General features: G+C 41.9%; 1 protein-coding gene across 2 annotated transcripts in view; it reads right to left on the reverse strand.

Annotated features, from left to right (window-relative positions):
• Nucleotides 1-21,525, reverse strand: part of NAE1 (NEDD8 activating enzyme E1 subunit 1) — a 172,220-nt gene that overhangs the window by 104,553 nt on the left and 46,142 nt on the right. For both annotated transcript variants that reach the window (XM_053704154.1, XM_053703323.1), the window contains exons 7-11: nt 11,315-11,424; nt 7,748-7,857; nt 7,470-7,532; nt 7,305-7,368; nt 7,136-7,227 (exon numbers count right to left, since the gene is read on the reverse strand). In XM_053704154.1, the coding sequence (XP_053560129.1) occupies nt 7,136-7,227; nt 7,305-7,368; nt 7,470-7,532; nt 7,748-7,857; nt 11,315-11,424 (439 nt within the window). The remainder of the gene's footprint in view (nt 1-7,135; nt 7,228-7,304; nt 7,369-7,469; nt 7,533-7,747; nt 7,858-11,314; nt 11,425-21,525) is intronic.

Here is a 21,525-nt window from a genome sequence, read left to right on the forward strand (position 1 = left end):
GTTACAGGAACAATGCACGCAATAGGTTGGAGAAGAAAACCTTGATGAACAAAAATTTTCTTCAGGAGACCCTCTAATTTTTTATCCATAGGATCTTTGAAAGCACAACTGTCTTCGATAGGTATAGTTGTACGCTTAGCCAGAGTAGAAATAGCTCCCTCCACCTTAGGAACTGTCTGCCACAAGTCCCTCATGGTGTCAGATATGGGAAACATTTTCTTAAAAACAGGAGGGGGAGCGAACGGAATTCCTGGTCTATCCCACTCCTTAGAAACAATATTCACAATCCTCTTAGGGACTGGAAAAACATCAGTGTAAACAGGAACCTCTAAGTATTTGTCCATTTTACACAATTTCTCTGGGACCACTATAGGGTCACAATCATCTATAGTCGCTAATACCTCCCTGAGCAATAAGCGGAGGTGTTCAAGCTTAAATTTAAAGGCCGTCATATCAGAATCTGACTGAGGGAGTGTCTTTCCTGAATCAGAAATTTCTCCCTCAGATAACAAATCCTATTTACTCTATTAACAAATCCCTTACCCCTACTTCAGAACATTGTGAGGGTATATCGGATACGGCTACTAAAGCATCAAGACGGCTCAGCATTTGTTCTTAACCCAGAGCTGTCACGCTTTCCTTGTAAACCAGGCAGTTTAGAGAAAACAAGCTATAAGTACGGCGTATAGCCGAAACGCGTAAGCTGTGTTTACTAAGGGCATGTAAAATTGCTACACATGTAACCGATCTTAAGATTGAATAAATTCACCTAAGTTTTAACTGCAGCTCCGAATTTTCGTCTTTTTGTGTAGTTTAGAGAAAACCTCTGTAAGGGTTTTATTCATAACTGTGGCCATGTCTTGTAAAGTAAATGAATTAGACGCACTAGAGGTACTTGGTGTCACTTGTGCGGGCGTTACTGGTTGTGACACTTGGGGAGAGCTAAATGTTAAACCCTCATTTCCTTCTGTCTGAGAATCATCTATTGCAATATGTTTAAGTGCTAAAATATGCTCTTTATAATTTATAGACATATCAGTGCAAGTGGGACACATTCTAAGAGGGGGTTCCACAATGGCTTCTAAACACATTGAACAAGGATTTTCCTTGGTGTCAGACATGTTAAACAGGCTAGTAATGTAACAAGCAAGCTTGGAAAACACTTCAATCAAAGTAAATAACACATAGAAAAAAACGGTACTGTGCCTTTAAGAGAAAAAAAGCTGCACAAACTCTGCAAAACAGTGTAAAAAATCAGTAAACAAAACGAAATTTTTACAGTAGCATCATAAAGCCTTAGTAACTTTGCACAACTATGCAAATAAACAATTAACCCCTTAATGTAAAAACCGGATTGACAAAACGTCAAAACCGGTAAAAAAAGGTCCAGCACCTTGCCACAGCTCTGCTCTGGCGCCTACCTGCCCTTTAGGAACCATTTGTGGGGGAAAAAACTTCTTTACAGCCCTCAAACAGAGTAGGAACCTCTGGAGAAGTAGTTGGATGTTTCTGAGGAAAAGAAACTGCGCAACTGAGGCGCGAAAATAGGCCCCTCCCACCTCACTCGATGTTATGGGGCCTAAAAGAAACACAACAGATTGTTTCTTTAACTAGCCATGTGGGTTAATAACCCTTAAACAAGCCACAATGACCCCTTAAAGGGACATTATACACTCATTTTTTCTTTGCATAAATGTTTTGTAGATAATCTATTTATATAGCCCATAAAGTTGTTTTTTTAATTTAATGTATAGTTTTGCTTATTTTTAAATAACATTGCTCTGATTTTCAGACTCCTAACCAAGCCCCAAAGTTTTATGTGAATACGCTCGACTACTTACTCCAGCTTGCTCCTGTTTGTGTAAAGGGTCTTTTCATATGCAAAAGAAGGGGGAGGGGGGGAGTGTCTTATTTGCCACTTGCAGTGGGCTTTCCAGCTACCTTTTCAACAGAGCCAAAGTGACAGCTTCTAAGAAAGTTTTTAAACAGTTTTATACTGGATTTTTATATCAGTATCTGTGCATATTATTCTTTATAGTAGTGTCTATTACATACAGTTATATGAAAATGAGTGTATACTGTCCCTTTAAAGTCCCTCAAAAATGTTATATTTGCAATAAAACCAAAACTTTTTTTCCTATCAGTGTCACCAGTAACTAATGAGCCCTTTATGCAAGCTGGGATTCCTTTTTGTCTGAATACAACTTACCCTTCCCTCATGGGGATATTGCCAGCCTTTTCTAGAAATAACACAGTCTGTCTAGAAAAAATTTGACTGAACATACCTCAATGCAGTTTAGCCTGCAAACCGTTCCCCCAACTGAAGTTTTCCTGTACTCTTCAGCCCTTGTGAGAACAGCAGTGGATCTTAGCTACAAAGTGCTAAGATGATCATCCTCCTTGCAGAAATCTTCATCCCTTTTCTGCCAGAGAGTAAATAGTACACACCGGTACCATTTAAAATAACAAACTTTTGCTTGAGAAAATAAAAACTAACATTTTTCTCACCACACTCACTTTACCCTTCCTAGCAGTTAAACAAGAGAATGACTGGGGGGGGGAGGCGGAGCTAAGGGAGGAGCTATATAGACAGCTCTGCTTTGGGTGCTCTCTTTGCCACTTCCTGTTAGGAAGGAGAATATCCCACAAGTATGGATGAATCCGTGGACTCGATACATATTACAAGAGAAATGTAGACTAGGTTGAACCCCCAAGGCACTGCTAAGACATCTAACAGTTCTGCATGGGGATCCCTGGACCGCGACCTGTATCTAGGTAGCTTGATCTCCAGTGTCCCCCATCTGTTGCAAATCTCCGCAAACTCTTTGGGATGAAGAGACCATTACCACAGATAAAAACATTGTCTGCTGAGAAAATCCGCTTCCCAGTTGTCCACACCCGGGATGTGGATCACTGACAGCGAACAGTTGTGGGTATCCGCCCATTCCAGAATCCGAGATACTTCCGTCATGGCTAGGGAGCTTCTCGTCCCCCCCCCCCTGATGGTTGATGTAAGCCACCAAGGTAATGTTGACCAACTGGAATCTGATCAACTGGGACGAACCCAGGAGGGGCCAAGCCCTCAGAGCATTGAAGATCGCTCAAAGTTCCAGGATGTTGATCGGAAGAACTCCTCCCGATTCCGCCTGCCCTGTGCCTTCCTGGCACCCCAAACAGCTCCCCATCCTGAGAGGCTTGCGTCCGTAGATACAATCTGCCAGGATGGTCTCAGGAAGGATGTCCCATATCTGATCTGGACAGAGCCACCAAGAGAGGGATTCCCTTGACTGGTTGTCCAGAGAAATCTGGTGGGATAGATCTGAGTGATCGCCGTTCCATTGCCTCATCATGCACAACTGAAGAGGTCTGAGATGGAACCTGGCGAATGGAATGACATCTATGCTGGATACCATGAGCCCACAATCACCTCCATACACCGGGCCACAGATGTTCTTGAGGAGGTCTGAAAAGCAACACAGTTGGAGGCAATTTTGCATTGTCTCTGGTCTGTCAGAAATATCTTCATGGACATTGAGTCTATTATCGTGCCCAGGAACTCCACTCTGGTACTGGTAACCAGAGAACTCTTTCCTGAGTTTATCTTCCAACCATGAGATCGAAGAAGAAATAGAATAGCTCTTGAATGGTTCCCCTGCCAGCCGGCAGGACGGAGCCTGGACCAGGATGTCGTCCAGATAAAGCGCTACTGCAATACCTATGAATCTCGTCACCGCGTGCAGAGCTCCCAGAACCTTCGTAAAGACTCATGGAGCACTAGCCAGACCAAAGGGGAGAGCTACAAACTGGAAGTGCTGGTCCAGAAAAGCGAATCTTTGAAACTTGAAGTGATCCTTGTGTATTGGCACATGAAGGTAGGCGTCCTTCAAGTCTATGATAGTCATGAACTGCCCCTCTTGAACTAAGGCAGGATAGACCTTATTTTTTCCATTTTGAACGATGGGACTGACAGAAACTTGTTTAAGCACTTTAGGTCCAGAATCGGGGGAAACGTGTCCTCCTTCTTTGGGACCATGAAAAGGTTTGAATAGTACCTTAGACCTCTTTCTGCTAAAGGCACTGATACAATTACTCCTAGAGAGGAGAGATCCCTCACGGCATCACGTTTCTCTAGTTTTGACCATAGATTTGACAAGAGGAATCTGCCCCTGGGAGGATGAGATTTGAAACCTATCCTGTAACCCTGGGCAATGACCTCCAGAACCCAAGGATCCTGTACGTTTCTCATCCAAGCCCCTGCGAAAAGAGATAGCCTGCCCCCTACGAGATCCAGAGACGGGTCGGGGGCTGCCCCTTCATGCCGACTTTGTCTCGGTGGGCTTCTTGCTCTGCTTGGTTTTACTCCAAGACTGAGATAGTTTCCAAAATCCCTTGGACTGCTCGGGCTTCGCGGTAGGCTGCTTTCGTTGGGACTTGTCCGAACGAAGGGGACGAAAATTTGGACCATTAGGCTTATTCTTCTTATCCTGCGGTAGAAAGGCACCTTTGCCCCCGTGACCGTGGATATGATAGAGTCCAGGCCTGGACCGAAAAGAACATTTCCCTTAAATGAAAGGGAAAGTAATCTAGATTTGGACGTCATGTCAGCAGACCACGACTTCAACCACCGATCCCTCCAGGCCAGAACAGAAAAGCCTGATGTCTTGGCATTCAAGCAGATAATCTACATATTTGCATCACAGATAAATGAATTAGCTACCCTCAGGGCCTTAATTCTTTCCTGTATCTTATCGAGGGGAGTCTCTACCTCGATCATATCTGACAGAGTCACACCAATAGGTAGCGGCTCCCGCCACCGCCGCTGCAGGCTGAAATACGAACCACGTGTGTTGAAACATCTTTCTTAACAGGGTCTTTAATTTTTTATCTATGGGTTCCTTAAATGACAAACTATCCTCGAGTTGGATAATGGTGCGCTTAGTGAGCGTGGAGATAGCTCCATCCACCTTATGGACAGAGCCCCACAATTCTAGCTGAGAGTCAGGAACAATTTCTTAAACAAAGAAAAAGGGGAGAAAGATGAACCAAGTCTCTCCCATTCATTCTTTATAATATTCGCCATCTTTACGGGAACCTGGGAAACTCTGGGGCACCACCCTGTTATCAAGCTTAGGAATAGAAGGTTCCTCGGGTAACTTCGGTTCCGGAACCTCTAGAGTAGCCAACACCTCTTTTAATAAAAAGCGTAAGTGCTTTATCCTAAACCTAAAGTCTGGTTCCTCTCCAGCCGGAGGTTTAGAGGCCGCACATTCCGACCCAGAGAGAGAGTCCTCCGAAGTATCGGAGTCTTCTCCATCAGCGGATAATCTATTTTCAGATACATCCAGTGGAGTAGATGACCCCTGGGAAGGATAGCAATGTTTAACCTTTAGCTTGCGCTTAGCAGGGCGAGGTAAAGCACTAAAGGCCGCAGACATCGCCGTTTGCAACTAACCAGCAAAAGCTGGCGGCCATATGGTCCCTCCCGCAGGAGGATTAGTAGTGCACTGGGAACTGCATGTGTAATCGGAGATGATTGTAGGGAACGCACCTCGCGGGACGGAGACCCCTCAGAGGTGGTCGGCTCAGTGGTACTAAACATCTTGTTCTTTTTAGATATCACTATTTTATCAAGGCATGTGGAACATAGTTGAGCAAGTGGATATACTGTAGCCTCCTCACAATAAACACAGGCATTAGATTTAGGCAAAGAGGGAGTACCCTCTAACGCATCAGAGTCCTCCATAGCTTGAACCTTTAACAGGGACTATAGAAAAAAATAAATGACACTGTTATACCCCAATGGCCAGGGCACTCACCACCTCCTATGACCCAGGCCCACAGAGAAACCGCTTTTGTCTCCTGCAACCGACAGTGAGGTAAAGGAAGAGAATGAGGCCACACCCGGTCACATGGAGTGCCATGCAGGACTGCCCCTGCAGCCGAGAAAAAGAGCCCCAAACTAAACAGGCTGCGCAGTTAATCAAAATGAAAGAAAAACCTGACTGTTCACACATTGCCAGAGCCACATCTCACACATGTCGCAGCAAAAAACACAATAAAGCAATCATGTATAAATACCCCCCCTATTCAATAATCTCCTTCCGGAGATAGATAAAAGGAGCCACACTGTGACCCTATCTTCTTGCGTTATCATATATGTATAAAAAATTAAACGATCTTACCAGAATCTATGCCGTGGAACAGGAACACGGCCTCTCAAGTTTGACAGTGTTGTAGCTTCACTCCTGACATGGACTTGAGTGGTAGAAAGCAGGCAGTGAAACTCGTCAACACTGATTGCTTAAGGAGCTGTTAATATGAGTCTGGATGGTTTCGCAGAAAGACTCTCCCTGCATCTTCAGACCCTAACATTCGTCAATGCTCTCACTGAGAGGCTGACAAGACTACTTAAAACTCCACTCCTATTCCGAAGAGTACTACCCTCCATAAGAGACTACTCCATATCGTCCGACACTTCTCTGCCATCCTCCTGTGACGAAAGGCAAAGAATGACTGGGGGATGAGAGGAGTGGGGGAGGTATTTAAGCCTTTGGCTGGGGTCTCTTTGCCTCCTCCTGGTGGCCAGGTTCTGTATTTCCCACAAGTAATGAATGAAGCCGTGGACTCTCCTCATATTAAGATGGAAATCCCTTTAAGGTGGAATTGCATGATTATAAATATTTATAAATCGTGCGCACTATTTAGCTAAATCATGAGCACGATTTAGCAAAATGTGCGCACAATTTATTTAAAAAAAAATCTTGTGGGACACCTCTGGGGCTCCGTACACATTGCAATTGAACTGGTGCTTTAGTGTAACTGCCTAATTTAACATTTAAAAATAATCTGCAGAAAAATGTTCACTAAAAAAATCTCATAGCAGAAAGTGAAAAAACGTTCTGCCTCTGGGGCTTCTATAGAAACTATAGGAGGCCACTACCACATGCAAACTATACCTACCCACCTGCTACATACAACTATATGGTATGCTGCAAGTCATTCTTTGAATGACAGATGCGTACCATTAGACTTCATTTTACAGATACTTGCAAAGCATGTACTTGGTGTCCACCTGCTTTGTTACAGAAATTGTTGGCCCATAAGATTTGTAAATAAGATGCTTCATTCTTTTTACCTTTGCAATGTTTAATGCTGTGTTGACATTTTTTATAGCTTCCTCAAAATTCTCCTCTTCCTCTGGCACCCCATTTTCATTCTTTAATATTCCTAGCAGACATTGAAATCCAGTTAGAATATGCAGCGATCAGACCTTGCTTGATTATAACATAATAGGAGGATGGTACCTTTCCTAATTGTATCCCGGAAAGCTTCCTTTTCTTTGTAGCTTTTCGGAATCTGGCCAGCATTCTGAAAGTAAAAATATGATCACAGGCAACCTTAGTAAAGCTTGCAGAGTTTGGTCTGATATTTCACATTATGAACTTCATCATACAACACAGATTACATACCATACCACGCCATTGGTCTAAATATGTGGCTACCACAAAAACCCAAGGGGTGTGGCTGTGGTCCTGAAAATAAAGGGAAACACAATAATTGAATGCAGTAGTAGTCTTGTTATCTTATCTGTCCTACAAAACCATAAAGTGATAACTATTCTAATAGCCATTGTAGTGAAAATCTTTCCATTTTTTGCAAAGGCTATGTGACGCTGTTTATTTTTAACCCTTAACTAGTAAATATAAGCAATAAATTTATTAGCACGCCATAATAATGCTATACATACCTTTTTCTCCATATTGCCAAAATCAAACAGCTGTAGATGCTCCTTCAACTCAGGAAATGGCTGGTCCAGCCTCAGATCTTCTAATGCATTGTCAGGGTGAGATTCTATTACTAGAATACCAGAAAGTGCATAATTTTAAACAAAACTCGAGTAAGAACCTTATTCCTAATTTATGCTTATTTTTATTAATACCATAGAAATATAGTTTACTAAAAATATACGTCTGCAGTGTTGCCTGAATAGAATGCAAGCTTACTTGAAACGCTAATCCATTAATATCATTACCCCCCAAGAATCTCCCTTATTTTCCCACAAACTACCACTCAACGTAGCACATCAAATAACAAACCTCGTCTTAATCTCTATAAGATATAAAAGAAAGAATGTGAAAAAAATGTATGTTTACCTGATAATTACTTTCATGATAGCGAGAGTCCACGAGCCATCACATGTGGGATTAAACTCCAGTCCACTAAGAGGAAGCAAAAACACCCAAAATACCAGAACTTTTAATCACTCCCACTCCCACTGTGCAACTCAGTCATATATATGGGTCAAGAGAAAGGAGTAAAACAGAGAAGCAGGAAAGATAAAGCAGGACAATTAATAAGGTGGGTTTTATGGACCTCACCATCATGAAAGAAAATAATTTATCAGGTAAACATACATTTTATTTTATTTCAAAAGATGGTGAGAGTCCACAAGCTGTCACGTGTGGGATCCGATATCCAGTGAAGAGCACAAGATCACCATGAATTAGGACTCAATTACACTAAGGGCAGGTATCCTACAGAAGCCCGCAGAACTTTACTGCCAAAAGCAGCCTTTTTTAGTAACAGTACATAAAGAAGATCACGTAGCTGCTGTATAAATGAAAACTTCATTCCTCAAGGCCCAACTAAGCACATTACTGGGAAGAGCAGTATTGTGCTCAAGAAAGTCTTCCCGCACCAAGTTTAAGTATGCCTTGTGAATCAAGGCCTTAAACCAAACTGCAAAGGTAACCGTTGTAGCTTTATAATCCTTCTAGAGTCTAGAAAAATGAATAAAAAGGAGAAAGAAAATAGTAGTTGGTTCTCAGAACAGCCTTATCCTGATGAAAAATCAGGTAAGGAGGATTATAACTGGTCTGATTCTGATTCAGGCCTAAATAAAGGTCTGGATTTTAGGTAGACTGTCCCTTTAAGAGAGATCAATGATAGGCCTTTTCCTAGAATATCCTGAAAAAACTGTAGCAGTTTAGGAATTTGAAAAGAATTCCAGCAGCATCCTCTAGCCTTACACAAGGAAAAGTTTTCCAAACCTAGTGATATATGCAGCTGGTCACAGGTTTCCTTCCCTGAATCAGGGTATCAATATAACTTGATCACATAACTCTCTTTGGGCCAGGATAAGGCATTCAGCCATGCAGTCAAACTAAGTGTTTTGAGATCCTGATGATAGAAATGGCCTTGTGAAAGAAGGTCCTTTCTGAGAATCAGATATGCATAACAACTCCAGCAAGGACACTCCAGAGCAATTAGAATTATTGACGCTTGTTCCGGTTTGATCCCGGTTATCACCCTGGGTATGAACACAAATGGAAGAAAGATGTAACAGATTAAAAATGAACAGGGAACTACTAAGGCATCTATGCGAGTTGCCTGAAAATCTTGAAGTCTGCACAATATCAGGGCAGCTTGAAGTTCAAGCAGGAGGCCATGAGGTCTATGTCTGCAATGCCCCAAAATCTCATAATCTGGTTGAACACATCCTGATTCAAAGACCATCCCCCATGTGAAGATACTGGGAGGCTGAGAAGGTCTGCTCCCAATTGTTCACTCCTGGGATGTGGATAGCCATAATTATGCAATGAATGTGTTCTGCCCAAGTAAGGATGAGGATGTTTAAACATCCTCAGTTGGAGAGGTCACAGATGAAATTTGGCAAAGGGAACTGCATCTGAAACTGCTACCATGAGGCCTACCACTTCCATGCATTGAGCCATTGAAGGAATAAGTTGTAGAAGGGCACACACCTTTGAGTCTGCATTGTTCTGCCAGAGACACTGAATCCATTATGGAGCCCAGGAAGGAGACCCAAGTCGGAGCAGAATAACATAGAAAAGTCTAAATGTTTTTAAAACAAATTACCATCCTTTTTACTGCAATTATTTTTCAATAGACAAACTCCACTCACAATTTGCCATTTTTAGAGCAACATCTAGAAACAGGGGTATTAGCAGATACATTTGCATTTCATCTAGGGAGGGCTGTGTGTCACACAATGAGCAGCCCACTGTAGAACAGGGCACTGACAGATAAATCTGCATTTCCCCTGGGAGGCCTGTGATATTTCCACACTGGGAAAACATTTTTCACTCTCTGGTTGAAAGCTCCTGTCTACCCCTCTGTTCTTCAAAGCTCTCTGAGGAGGAAATTAGTCTCGGATTGGTTAGAGAACCCCTCAATGATGTGTAGAGCAGCACTTCTGCATTTACCACACTCCTTGCTGGAGACAAAAAAATGACTGAGTTATGCAGGGGAGTGGGAGAGATTAAAAGGTCTAGTATGTTTCCGTGTTTCTGCTCCCCCCTAGTGGACTCAAGTTTAACCCTACATGTGATGGCTCATGGGCTTCCACCATCTTAAGAAATAAAAGAAAATAGGAGAGATGTTTCCTTTTTCATCTCTTTAAGGGACATAAAAGTCAAAACTGAATTCCACATATAATGTTTGTGACTTTTTTTTATTTTATTTAAATAAATGTACTTTTCTAAATATACTTTTGCCTCACCCTTTTTGTTCTGAATCTGCTAATCTCCAACTTCATGACTCCTAATGCTGGGGTTTCTTTTTTAGTGAAAACTATTTACAGAATTTATTCAGCCCCTTAATATATTTGAAAGTTTCTACCATACTATCTTCTCTCCCTTCTCACCTTTCAGCTATACATATTAAAATTGAGTATCTCTCTAAGTTCTATATTTTAGACCATGTACCATCTTAGTTGCCCTCCTTTGAAGATTCCGGTTTATTTATATGTTTCTGGAACTATGGTCTCCAGAATTGTACACAGTACTCTAGAATTGGTGTTGAGTATATGCAAGAAATAATAGTTTTCTGGCTCAAGACAGGAGATCAGTCTCAAAGAATTTATTTAAATTCAATTTTCATTATAACTGCAATAAAAAAAACTGTCCATTTGTGGTATTTTGTTTAACAGCATGGAAATTAGGGTATACGATAGAGATATGATATGTTAAAATCCCTGGTTTCTAGCATGTTCACCTATATATGTAAAGAAAACAAAAAGGTTTTGCAAGTTAAACACAATATCAATGGTATACTGGATAATGAAATATCTTAATTAAAAGTCTGTTGACAGCTGAAGACTTTATTCAGTTGTTGTACATTAAACCTGGCAGGGAGACAGAGTGCCATTACATAAACCCAGTAGAGTAATATACCTTAGCCTTACTGATTAAAGCTATTAAAAATATAGGGGGATTGATGAAAATCTATTTAAGTAAGGACTCTGATTTGAACTTGAGGGAATGTTTTATCATTAAAAAAAAAAATTGCATACCGGTATGTTCTTTCACGACAATCCGCATGTAGCCGACAAACCCATATGCTCGGCAGATCAGAAGAGGAATGTTAAAATCCCAGAGAGCTTCCGCCAAATGCAGTAAAGTACTAAGTGAAACATACAGATATAATAAACTGACAAATAACCTTAAAAGTCTGTTTATCTTTCCATAATGAACGATGAGTAAAAAACAGAATTTATGCTTACCTGATAAATTACTTTCTCCAACGGTGTGTCCGGTCCACGGCGTCATCCTTACTTGTGGGAATATCTCTTCCCCAACAGGAAATGGCAAAGAGTCCCAGCAAAAGCTGGCCATATAGTCCCTCCTAGGCTCCGCCCACCCCAGTCATTCGACCGACGGACAGGAGGAAAAAACAGGAGAAACTATAGGGTGCCGTGGTGACTGTAGTTAGAGAAAATAATTCATCAAACCTGATTAAAAAACCAGGGCGGGCCGTGGACCGGACACACCGTTGGAGAAAGTAATTTATCAGGTAAGCATAAATTCTGTTTTCTCCAACATTGGTGTGTCCGGTCCACGGCGTCATCCTTACTTGTGGGAACCAATACCAAAGCTTTAGGACACGGATGAAGGGAGGGAGCAAATCAGGTTACCTAAACGGAAGGCACCACGGCTTGCAAAACCTTTCTCCCAAAAATAGCCCCCGAAGAAGCATAAGTATCAAATTTGTAAAATTTGGCAAAAGTGTGCAGTGAAGACCAAGTCGCTGCCTTACATATCTGATCAACAGAAGCCTCGTTCTTGAAGGCCCATGTGGAAGCCACAGCCCTAGTGGAGTGAGCTGTGATTCTTTCAGGAGGCTGCCGTCCGGCAGTCTCGTAAGCCAATCGGATGATGCTTTTAAGCCAAAAGGAAAGAGAGGTAGAAGTCGCTTTTTGACCTCTCCTTTTACCAGCATAGACGACAAACAGAGAAGATGTTTGTCTGAAATCTTTTGTAGCTTCTAAATAGAATTTTAGAGCACGGACTACGTCCAAATTGTGTAACAAACGTTCCTTCTTTGAAACTGGATTCGGACACAAAGAAGGTACAACTATCTCCTGGTTAATATTTCTGTTAGAAACAACCTTTGGAAGAAAACCAGGCTTAGTACGCAAAACCACCTTATCTGCATGGAACACCAGATAGGGCGGAGAACACTGCAGAGCAGATAACTCAGAAACTCTTCTAGCAGAAGAAATAGCAACCAAAAACAAAACTTTCCAAGATAACAACTTAATATCTATGGAATGTAGAGGTTCAAACGGAACCCCTTGAAGAACTGAAAGAACTAGATTTAAACTCCAGGGAGGAGTCAAAGGTCTGTAAACAGGCTTGATCCTAACCAGAGCCTGAACAAATGCTTGAACATCTGGCACAGCTGCCAGTCGTTTGTGTAGTAAGACAGATAAAGCAGAAATCTGTCCCTTTAGAGAACTCGCTGATAATCCTTTATCCAAACCTTCTTGTAGAAAGGAAAGGATCTTAGGAATTTTGATCTTATTCCATAAGAATCCCTTGGATTCGCACCAGCAGATATATCTTTTCCATATTTTATGGTAAATTTTTCTAGTTACCGGTTTTCTGGCTTGAACTAGAGTATCTATCACAGAATCTGAAAACCCACGCTTTGATAGAATCAAGCGTTCAATTTCCAAGCCGTCAGCTGGAGGGAGACCAGATTTGGATGAACGAATGGACCCTGTACAAGAAGATCCTGTCTCAAAGGTAGCTTGCATGGTGGAACCGATGACATATTCACCAGGTCTGCATACCAAGTCCTGCGTGGCCACGCAGGAGCTATCAAGATCACCAAGGCCCTCTCCTGCTTGATCCTGGCTACCAGCCTGGGAATGAGAGGAAACGGTGGAAACACATAGGCTAGGTGGAAGGTCCAAGGCGCTATTAGTGCATCCACTAGAGTCGCCTTGGGATCCCTGGATCTGGACCCGTAGCAAGGAACCTTGAAGTTCTGACGAGACGCCATCAGATCCATGTCTGGAATGCCCTATAATTGAGTCAACTGGGCAAAGATCTCCGGGTGGAGTTCCCACTCCCCCGGATGGAATGTCTAACGACTCAGGTAATCCGCTTCCCAGTTTTCCACACCTGGGATGTGGATCGCAGATAGGTGGCAGGAGTGATCCTCCGCCCATTGTATTATTTTGGTCACTTCTTTCATCGTCAGGGAACTCCTTGTTCCCCCCTGATGATTGATATAAGCAACAGTCGTCATGTTGTCTGATTGGAATCTTATGAATCTGGCCTTTGCTAGCTGAGGCCAAGCCCTGAGAGCATTGAATATCGCTCTCAGTTCCAGAATGTTTATCGGGAGAAGAGACTCTTCCCGAGACCATAGTCCCTGAGCTTTCAGGGATTCCCAGACCGCGCCCCAGCCCACTAGACTAGCGTCGGTCGTGACGATGACCCACTCTGGTCTGCGGAAGCTCATTCCCTGGGATAGGTGGTTCAGGGTTAGCCACCAACGGAGTGAATCTCTGGTCTTCTGATCTACTTGAATGACTGGAGACAAGTCTGTATAGTCCCCATTCCACTGTTTCAGCATGCACAGTTGTAATGGTCTTAGATGAATTCGCGCAAAAGGAACTATGTCCATTGCTGCAACCATCAACCCTACTACTTCCATGCACTGAGCTACGGAAGGACGAGGAATAGAATGAAGAACTTGACAAGAGTTTAGAAGTTTTGACTTTCTGACTTCTGTCAGGAAAATCCTCATTTCTAAAGAATCTATTATTGTTCCCAAGAAAGGAACTCTTGTCGACGGAGACAGGGAACTTTTTTCTATGTTCACCTTCCATCCGTGAGATCTGAGAAAGGCCAGAATGATGTCTGTGTGAGCCTTTGCCTTTAAAAGAGACGACGCTTGTATTAGAATGTCGTCCAAGTATGGTACTACTGCAATGCCCCTCTGTCTTAGAACCGCTAGAAGGGACCCAAGTACCTTTGTGAAAATCCTTGGAGCAGTGGCTAACCTGAATGGAAGGGCCACAAACTGGTAATGTTTGTCCAGAAAGGCGAACCTTAGGAACTGATGATGTTTATTTGTGGATAGGAATATGTAGATACGCATCCTTTAGATCCACGGTAGTCATAAATTGACCTTCCTGGATTGTAGGTAGAATCGTTTGAATGGTTTCCATTTTGAACGATGGTACTCTGAGAAATTTGTTTAGGATTTTTAAATCCAGAATTGGTCTGAAGGTTCCCTCTCTTTTGGGAACTACGAACAGATTTGAGTAAAATCCCATTCCTTGTTCCGCCATTGGAACTGGGTGTATCACTCCCATCTTTAACAGGTCTTCTACACAATGTAAGAATGCCTGTCTCTTTATTTGGTTTGAGGATAAGTGAGACATGTGGAACCTTCCCCTTGGGGGTAGTTCCTTGAATTCCAGAAGATAACCCTGAGAAACTATTTCTAGCGTCCAGGGATCCTGAACATCTCTTGCCCAAGCCTGAGCAAAGAGAGAGAGTCTGCCCCCTACTAGATCCGGTCCCGGATCGGGGGCTACTCCTTCATGCTGTTTTGTTAGCAGCAGCAGGCTTCTTGGCCTGCTTACCCTTGTTCCAGCCTTGCATCGGTTTCCAGGCTGGTTTGGTTTGTGAAGCGTTGCCCTCTTGTTTAGAGGATGCAGAGTTAGAGGTCGGCCCGCTCCTGAAATTACGAAAGGAACGAAAATTAGACTTATTCTTGGCTTTGAAAGGCCTATCTTGTGGAAGGGCGTGGCCCTTTCCCCCAGTGATGTCAGAAATAATCTCTTTCAATTCTGGCCCAAAGAGAGTTTTACCCTTGAAGGGGATATTAAGCAATTTTGTCTTGAAAGATACATCCGCTGACCAAGACTTTAGCCAAAGCGCTCTGCGCGCCACAATTGCAAACCATGAATTTTTCGCCGCTAATCTAGCTAATTGCAAAGCGGCATCCAAAATAAAAGAATTAGCCAACTTGAGTGCGTGAACTCTGTCCATAACCTCCTCATACGGAGTCTCTCTACTGAGCGACTTTTCTAGTTCCTCGAACCAGAACCATGCTGCTGTAGAACTATGTCTACTCCCTTCATCTGATGAATCATCTTGGGCAACTTTATTATCTGTGGCAATACTGTCCTTACTTTGTTTGGACGCTATGGCACAATTATCAAACAATTTTGAAGGGGGAGACACATTGACTTTCATACATATAGAACATAGCTTATCTGAAGGTGCAGACATGTTAAACAGGCTTAAACTTGTCAATAAAGTACAAAAACCGTTTTAAAACAAAAACGTTACTGTCTCTTTAAATTTTAAACAGTGCACACTTTATTACTGAATATGTGAAAAAGTATGAAGGAATTGTTCAAAAATTACCAAATTTTCACCACAGTGTCTTAAAGCATTCAAAGTATTGCACACCAATTTTCAAAGCTTTAACCCTTAAAATAAAGAAACCGGAGCCGGTTACAGTTTTAACCCCTCTACAGTCCCAGCTACAGCCTTTGCTGCGACTTTACCAAACCCAGGGGGGAATACGATACCAAATGAAGCCTTCTAGGAACTTTTCCAAATACTTTAGGATCCTCACACATGCATCTGCATGTCTTGCTCTCAAAAAGTAACTGCGCAGTAATGGCGCGAAAATGAGGCTCAGCCTACAACTGGGAAGGCCCTTCCTGACTGGAAAGGTGTCTAACACAGTGCCTGACGTTAAAAAACGTTCCCCAAGCTTATAAGTGTGAATTACAAGCATAAACATGTATAAAATGCCCAAATAAAGCAATCGATTTTGCCCATAAAAGTGTCTACCAGTTTTATAGCCCATATTAAGCCCTTTATTCTGTTTGAGACTAAGAAAATGGCTTACCGGTCCCCATGAGGGGAAATGACAGCCTTCCAGCATTACACAGTCTTGTTAGAAATATGGCTTAAGCAGAAAAAGTCTGCTAACTGTTTCCCCAAACTGAAGTTACTTCATCTCAACAGTCCTATGTGGGAACAGCACACGATTTTAGTTACTGTCTGCTAAAATCATCTTCCTCTCACAAACAGAACTCTTCATCTTTTTCTGTTTCAGAGTAAATAGTACATACCAGCACTATTTTAAAATAACAAACTCTTGATAGTAGAATAAAAAAACTACAACTAAAACACCACATACTCTTAACCATCTCCGTTGAGATTTTGCCTGTGCAACGGCAAAGAGAATGACTGCGGTGGGCGGAGCCTAGGAGGGACTATATGGCCAGCTTTTGCTGGGACTCTTTGCCATTTCCTGTTGGGGAAGAGATATTCCCACAAGTAAGGATGACGCCGTGGACCGGACACACCAATGTTGGAGAAAACCATAATTTATGCTTACCTGATAAATTCATTTCTTTCATGATGGTGAGAGTCCACAATCTATTAGTCTTCCCTGCCACTAGGTGGAAGCAAATATTCCCAAACTTAAGTAGCTCTTTAAAACCCCTCCCAGCTCACTGGCATCTCAGTCTAACGCACTGGTTTTCAAAACTATCCTCAGGCCTCCCTTAAAGGCCAGATTTAGTAGATATCTGTACTAGTGCACAGGTAAAATAATCTGCTGATTAGTAAACATGGTTATTTTACCTGCTCTTTGGAGGACTACTATCTGACCGACTAGATGTGTACCATCTTATTGCTTTCACATTATCTTATCTCGTTGAGGGTGCTTTTAGTAAGTGGAATATATTTTGGGGTCATTTGTGAATTTATTTGCCTTTCACTACTCCTGCCTTTTGGATTGTTTAGCGCCTTAGAAATTCTTTGTTTTGATTTTTGTGTGGTGGTTTTTTACACTCTTAATTTTTAGGCTGCATTACTTTCCTTGGGTTGGGGTTATTTGCCATTTTCGTGTGTCTGTAAACCTTTTAGCGCTTTTAGGCAAGTCTGTTTATTCATACTTAACCCTTTCATTACTGATGAATTATATATACTGTATATATATATATATATATATATATATATATATATTATACACAATACCATCAAAATCTCATATAGAAATCAGTGCTTTTTATAAAGGGGTTAAAAGAAAAGAATACAACACAAAAAAAAAAAATAGGTTTAGACATGGAGACTGATTTACTGCATTACATGTTCCTGCATCTCAAAGTGATCTGTGGGGAAAGACCAGACACATACACACAGCATATACCAAAATTACTGGATGAGGAGGAAACACATAGGCAAGATAAAAAGGACCAAGGAGCTACTAGAGCATCCACAAACTCTGCCTGAGGATCCCTTGACCTCACAAAGTACATGGGAAGTTTGTTGTTTAACCGAGAGGCCATCAGATCTATCTCTGGGAGCCCCCAAAGATCCACAATTTGACTGAAAACCTCCAGATAGAGAGCCCATACCACCGGATGCAGAGACTGACGACTGAGAAAATCTGTTTCCCAGTTGTTCACTCCAGAAATATAAAAAGCAGAAATTAGTTAAATATTGGCTTCTGCCCACGAGAGAATTTGGGACACTTCCCTCATGGCTAGAGAACTGCAAGTTCCCCCTTGATAAATGATATAAGCCACTACTGTGACATTGTCTGTTTAAAGGCGGAGATGAGACTCCCTCTTCAACAAAGGCCAACTCTGAAGAGCCCTTAAAATGGCAGAGTTCTAGAATATGTAATGGCAACCTCACTTCCTGAGGAGCCCAAACCCCTTGTGCCTTCAGAGACCACCAGAAAGCTCCCCAACCTAAAATACTTGCATCTGTAGTGACCAGGACAAGCAAAAGAAGACCCCTGCATAATAAGGTGATGAACCAGCCACCAAGAAAGAGATTGAACTATTCTGTGATCTAGAATGATCTCCTGAAACAGCCAAGTATAATAACTAGTATTTATATAGCATATTTTTCCCAGTGGGACTCAAAGTGCTTTTTCAGCGCTCGCTCTCGGAATTAACCAAATCGGCAGCTGAATAGTAATAGTTGGTATTATTGACCAATTTAATGGTACTCATTTTATCGACCTCGGAAGGATGAAGGGCTGAGTCGGCCCTGCCTGGATTTGAACCTGTGACCTTGGATCTTTTAAACAGGCTTTTTTGTAGTCAGGGCATTTACCAACTGAGCTACCTACACCACTGACGAAGCATACAAAAGCTGACGAGGCCTCAACCTTCTTTGTTCTGTTATATTCTCATAGCAACCAAATCTATTTGAACCCCCAGAAAAGTAACTTTTGGCTGAGGAACCAAAACATTTTTTGGAAAATTAATTCTCTAACCATGCCATTGAAGAAACAACAACAGTCTGTTGATGTGAGATTCTGCTAAATGTAAAGACGGAGCTTGAACCAAGATATCATACAGGTAAGGAAACACAGCAATACCCTGAAATCAGATTATCGACAGAAGGGCACCCAGAACCTTTGCAAAGATTCTTGGAGCTGTAGCCAGACCAAATGGTAGAGCAACAAACTGAAAATGCCTGTCCAGAAAGGCAAACCTCAGAAACTGAAAGAGCTCCCTGAATATTCTCCATTTTGAAAGTAGGAACTTGCTAGAGCCCTCAGATCCAAAACTGGTCTGAAAGTTCCCTCCTTTTTTGGAACAATTAAAAGATTTTTTTTTTTTTTAAATAATCTTTTATTGAGGTTTTTATAAGGTACGACACAATATACATATATACATACAACAATGATCAGAAGCTAGGTTATTTTTCTAGACAATGTCATGGAGTACATAGTTGTGGGATGTTTTAGTTGTAAGGAAACATGTTATCTGAAATTATGACACCAATGCGTCTTACTTATTAGCAAACCCCCCGCTTCTTAGTTGTAGACATAGATTAATATGAGTGGCTACCTCAGCTCAGAATAAACACATTTAACAGTATAGACTTTAAACGAACTGTAAGTCTACGCAAAAGTCAAAAACATAAAAATAAAACCTCCTTTCATCCAATGACTAGGATGTCTCTCTTGGGCCTGGTTAGGCTAGTAATATAGGCAGGAGGAATAGTTTAAATATGAACTCAAATGTATATAAAACATTCATCTGTATGATACTCAGGAGCATAAATATTCAGCTGAAGGAACAATCCAGTGTGGCTTAGCAGGGACTATACCTATGGGAGCTAGACATAGAAACTAAAATGTTACTCGCTAGATTTAAAGCTTTAGGTTTATGCCAAAATGTTAAATTATACTGAGAGACAAATCTCTTAAAGTGAAAATAAACAGCTATGATTTGATTAAGGCTGCATACATTGTAAAATGTCCTATGGAATGGAGGATCATGCATTTATGTCCTATAATAATTTATGTCTAGCAGTCATAATACGCCTTCCCTTTTGTTACTCTAGTAAGGGTACATTTTTGAGGCTCTTAGAATAACTTAATAGGGTATATGTAAGCAAAAGAAGGACAAGGAAATCCAGAGGTGGACTAGATAGAGTATGAGCAGAACTCCAGATCATTTAAAGGTAATCCATTCAGACACATTTGTAATGTTAGCAACTGTAGGTGGAATTATCTAGACATTTAACCTCAGGCAACTTGTGAAACAAAAATGGTATGTGAACAGTAATGGACTTGTAAGTCAACATGTGCGACACCTATAATATGTGTCACAATTGGTATATGGCTGAGTACTTTAACCAACTCCCTTTACCTGCAGTCCAGAGTGGATTGTTTGTGGGGAGTTTGAGTCTTTTAGAGATATGGGTAGAGATGGATGGGAGAGCGCGTTGGGAGTATTGTTCAGGGCTTAATGTGAAAAGGGGCCCAAGAAGAGTAGATCTCGGTGGGTTCTGATGTCTCCCTAAGGCTCTCAGGTCAGATCCTCCATACCGCGAGTGTGTAAGTCTAATGACAAATGCGTCACTGGTATTTGTGGTTGAGATGGTGTCAACCTGCGGCCCTGCCGTGATCGGCCACCTTGCCGTAGGACCAGATGCAGCCACCTCGGGATCTGTAGTGGTGCATCTCTTCGAGGCAAGTTGAGGATCCATCTGAGTGTCTGTGCGATCAGGACATCCCAGCAATACAGGTGAAATTCTTTCTTCCCACAGCAAAGGTGTAATGTGGGGAGGTGGGTAGAAGGGACTGCAATCTGTGGCATCAGAAATGTCCTCCAGATCAAGGGACAAGTGATGCAGCAAAGTTATGAACTGATTGTCCATAAGGAGCTCCAGCGAGGCTAGTGCATTGCTGATCTCGGAGTCCATTCTCTCAGTTGTAGGGCGGGTTTTATCTATCTCGGGAAAATGTATGTTAGATGAGTGTCAAGCTTTTGGTCTAGTTTTTATCATGATAATATAAAGTTCCATTCACATTAGCAGAACAAGAGCTGCTAAACCCGGAGAACCGGGTGGTGGTGTGAGCATGAGCGAGGGCCTCCGCCCAAGGTCCCAACAGGCCAGATCAGATCCCAGAAGTCTCAAGTAGATGGTCCTGGTGTCGTTTGAGTCAGTGAAGAATATGTAAGCTTAAAGGGACAGTCAACCCAAAAATTACGGTTACTTATTTAGATTAGTTAATTAACAATCTTTACATCAAACTCTAGCCCAATTTTCATCTAAATAAACTTTGGCAGAAAATACACTTACTAGATCTCATCTGGCCGTTTTGAAATGGCCACCTGACTCCTCCTTCTCTGACGTCTCCCAAAACCTTGAACTGCAGCACTAGTACAGGATCTTCTCGTCCCTGCTCGCTCCTTTCATTCAGCTCCTTTCATCAATCTCATGGCTGACTGATATGACAAAGATCCCACAATCTAATACTTTATAGAGGGGAGGGAGAAATAGAGCTATATCTACAAGATGCTTCTTAATAAATTAAAAACTATCAATAAGGGGCAAATGTATGTTGCAGTAATAAAAAAAATTGTAGACACTGTTGTATCACAAAACTAAGTGTATAGAGTTGCACACACTGCAGAGCTTTATAAAAACAATCTGGCAGTTAATACATTTGCCTTGGTTTCATCCCGTGACAGTAAATGTGTACTTTATTTTAATCTTTTCATTTATTGAGCAAGATGTTGAGTTATAGAATATAGACGTGTACTGAAATGTTTATAAGATGACTTTGGATGCTCCCACGACCACCATGTCCGGGCATGTTTATTATGGGGTTAGGGTATAGGGAGGGGGTAGAGGAGCTCTCTGTCATCTTTATACCCGGGCATCAGTCGGAACAGAAAGACTGCCAGACCGGGTCACTGGG

This window comes from Bombina bombina, chromosome 1 (genome assembly GCF_027579735.1).
Source record: "Bombina bombina isolate aBomBom1 chromosome 1, aBomBom1.pri, whole genome shotgun sequence".
NCBI classification, from domain to species: Eukaryota; Metazoa; Chordata; class Amphibia; order Anura; family Bombinatoridae; genus Bombina; species Bombina bombina.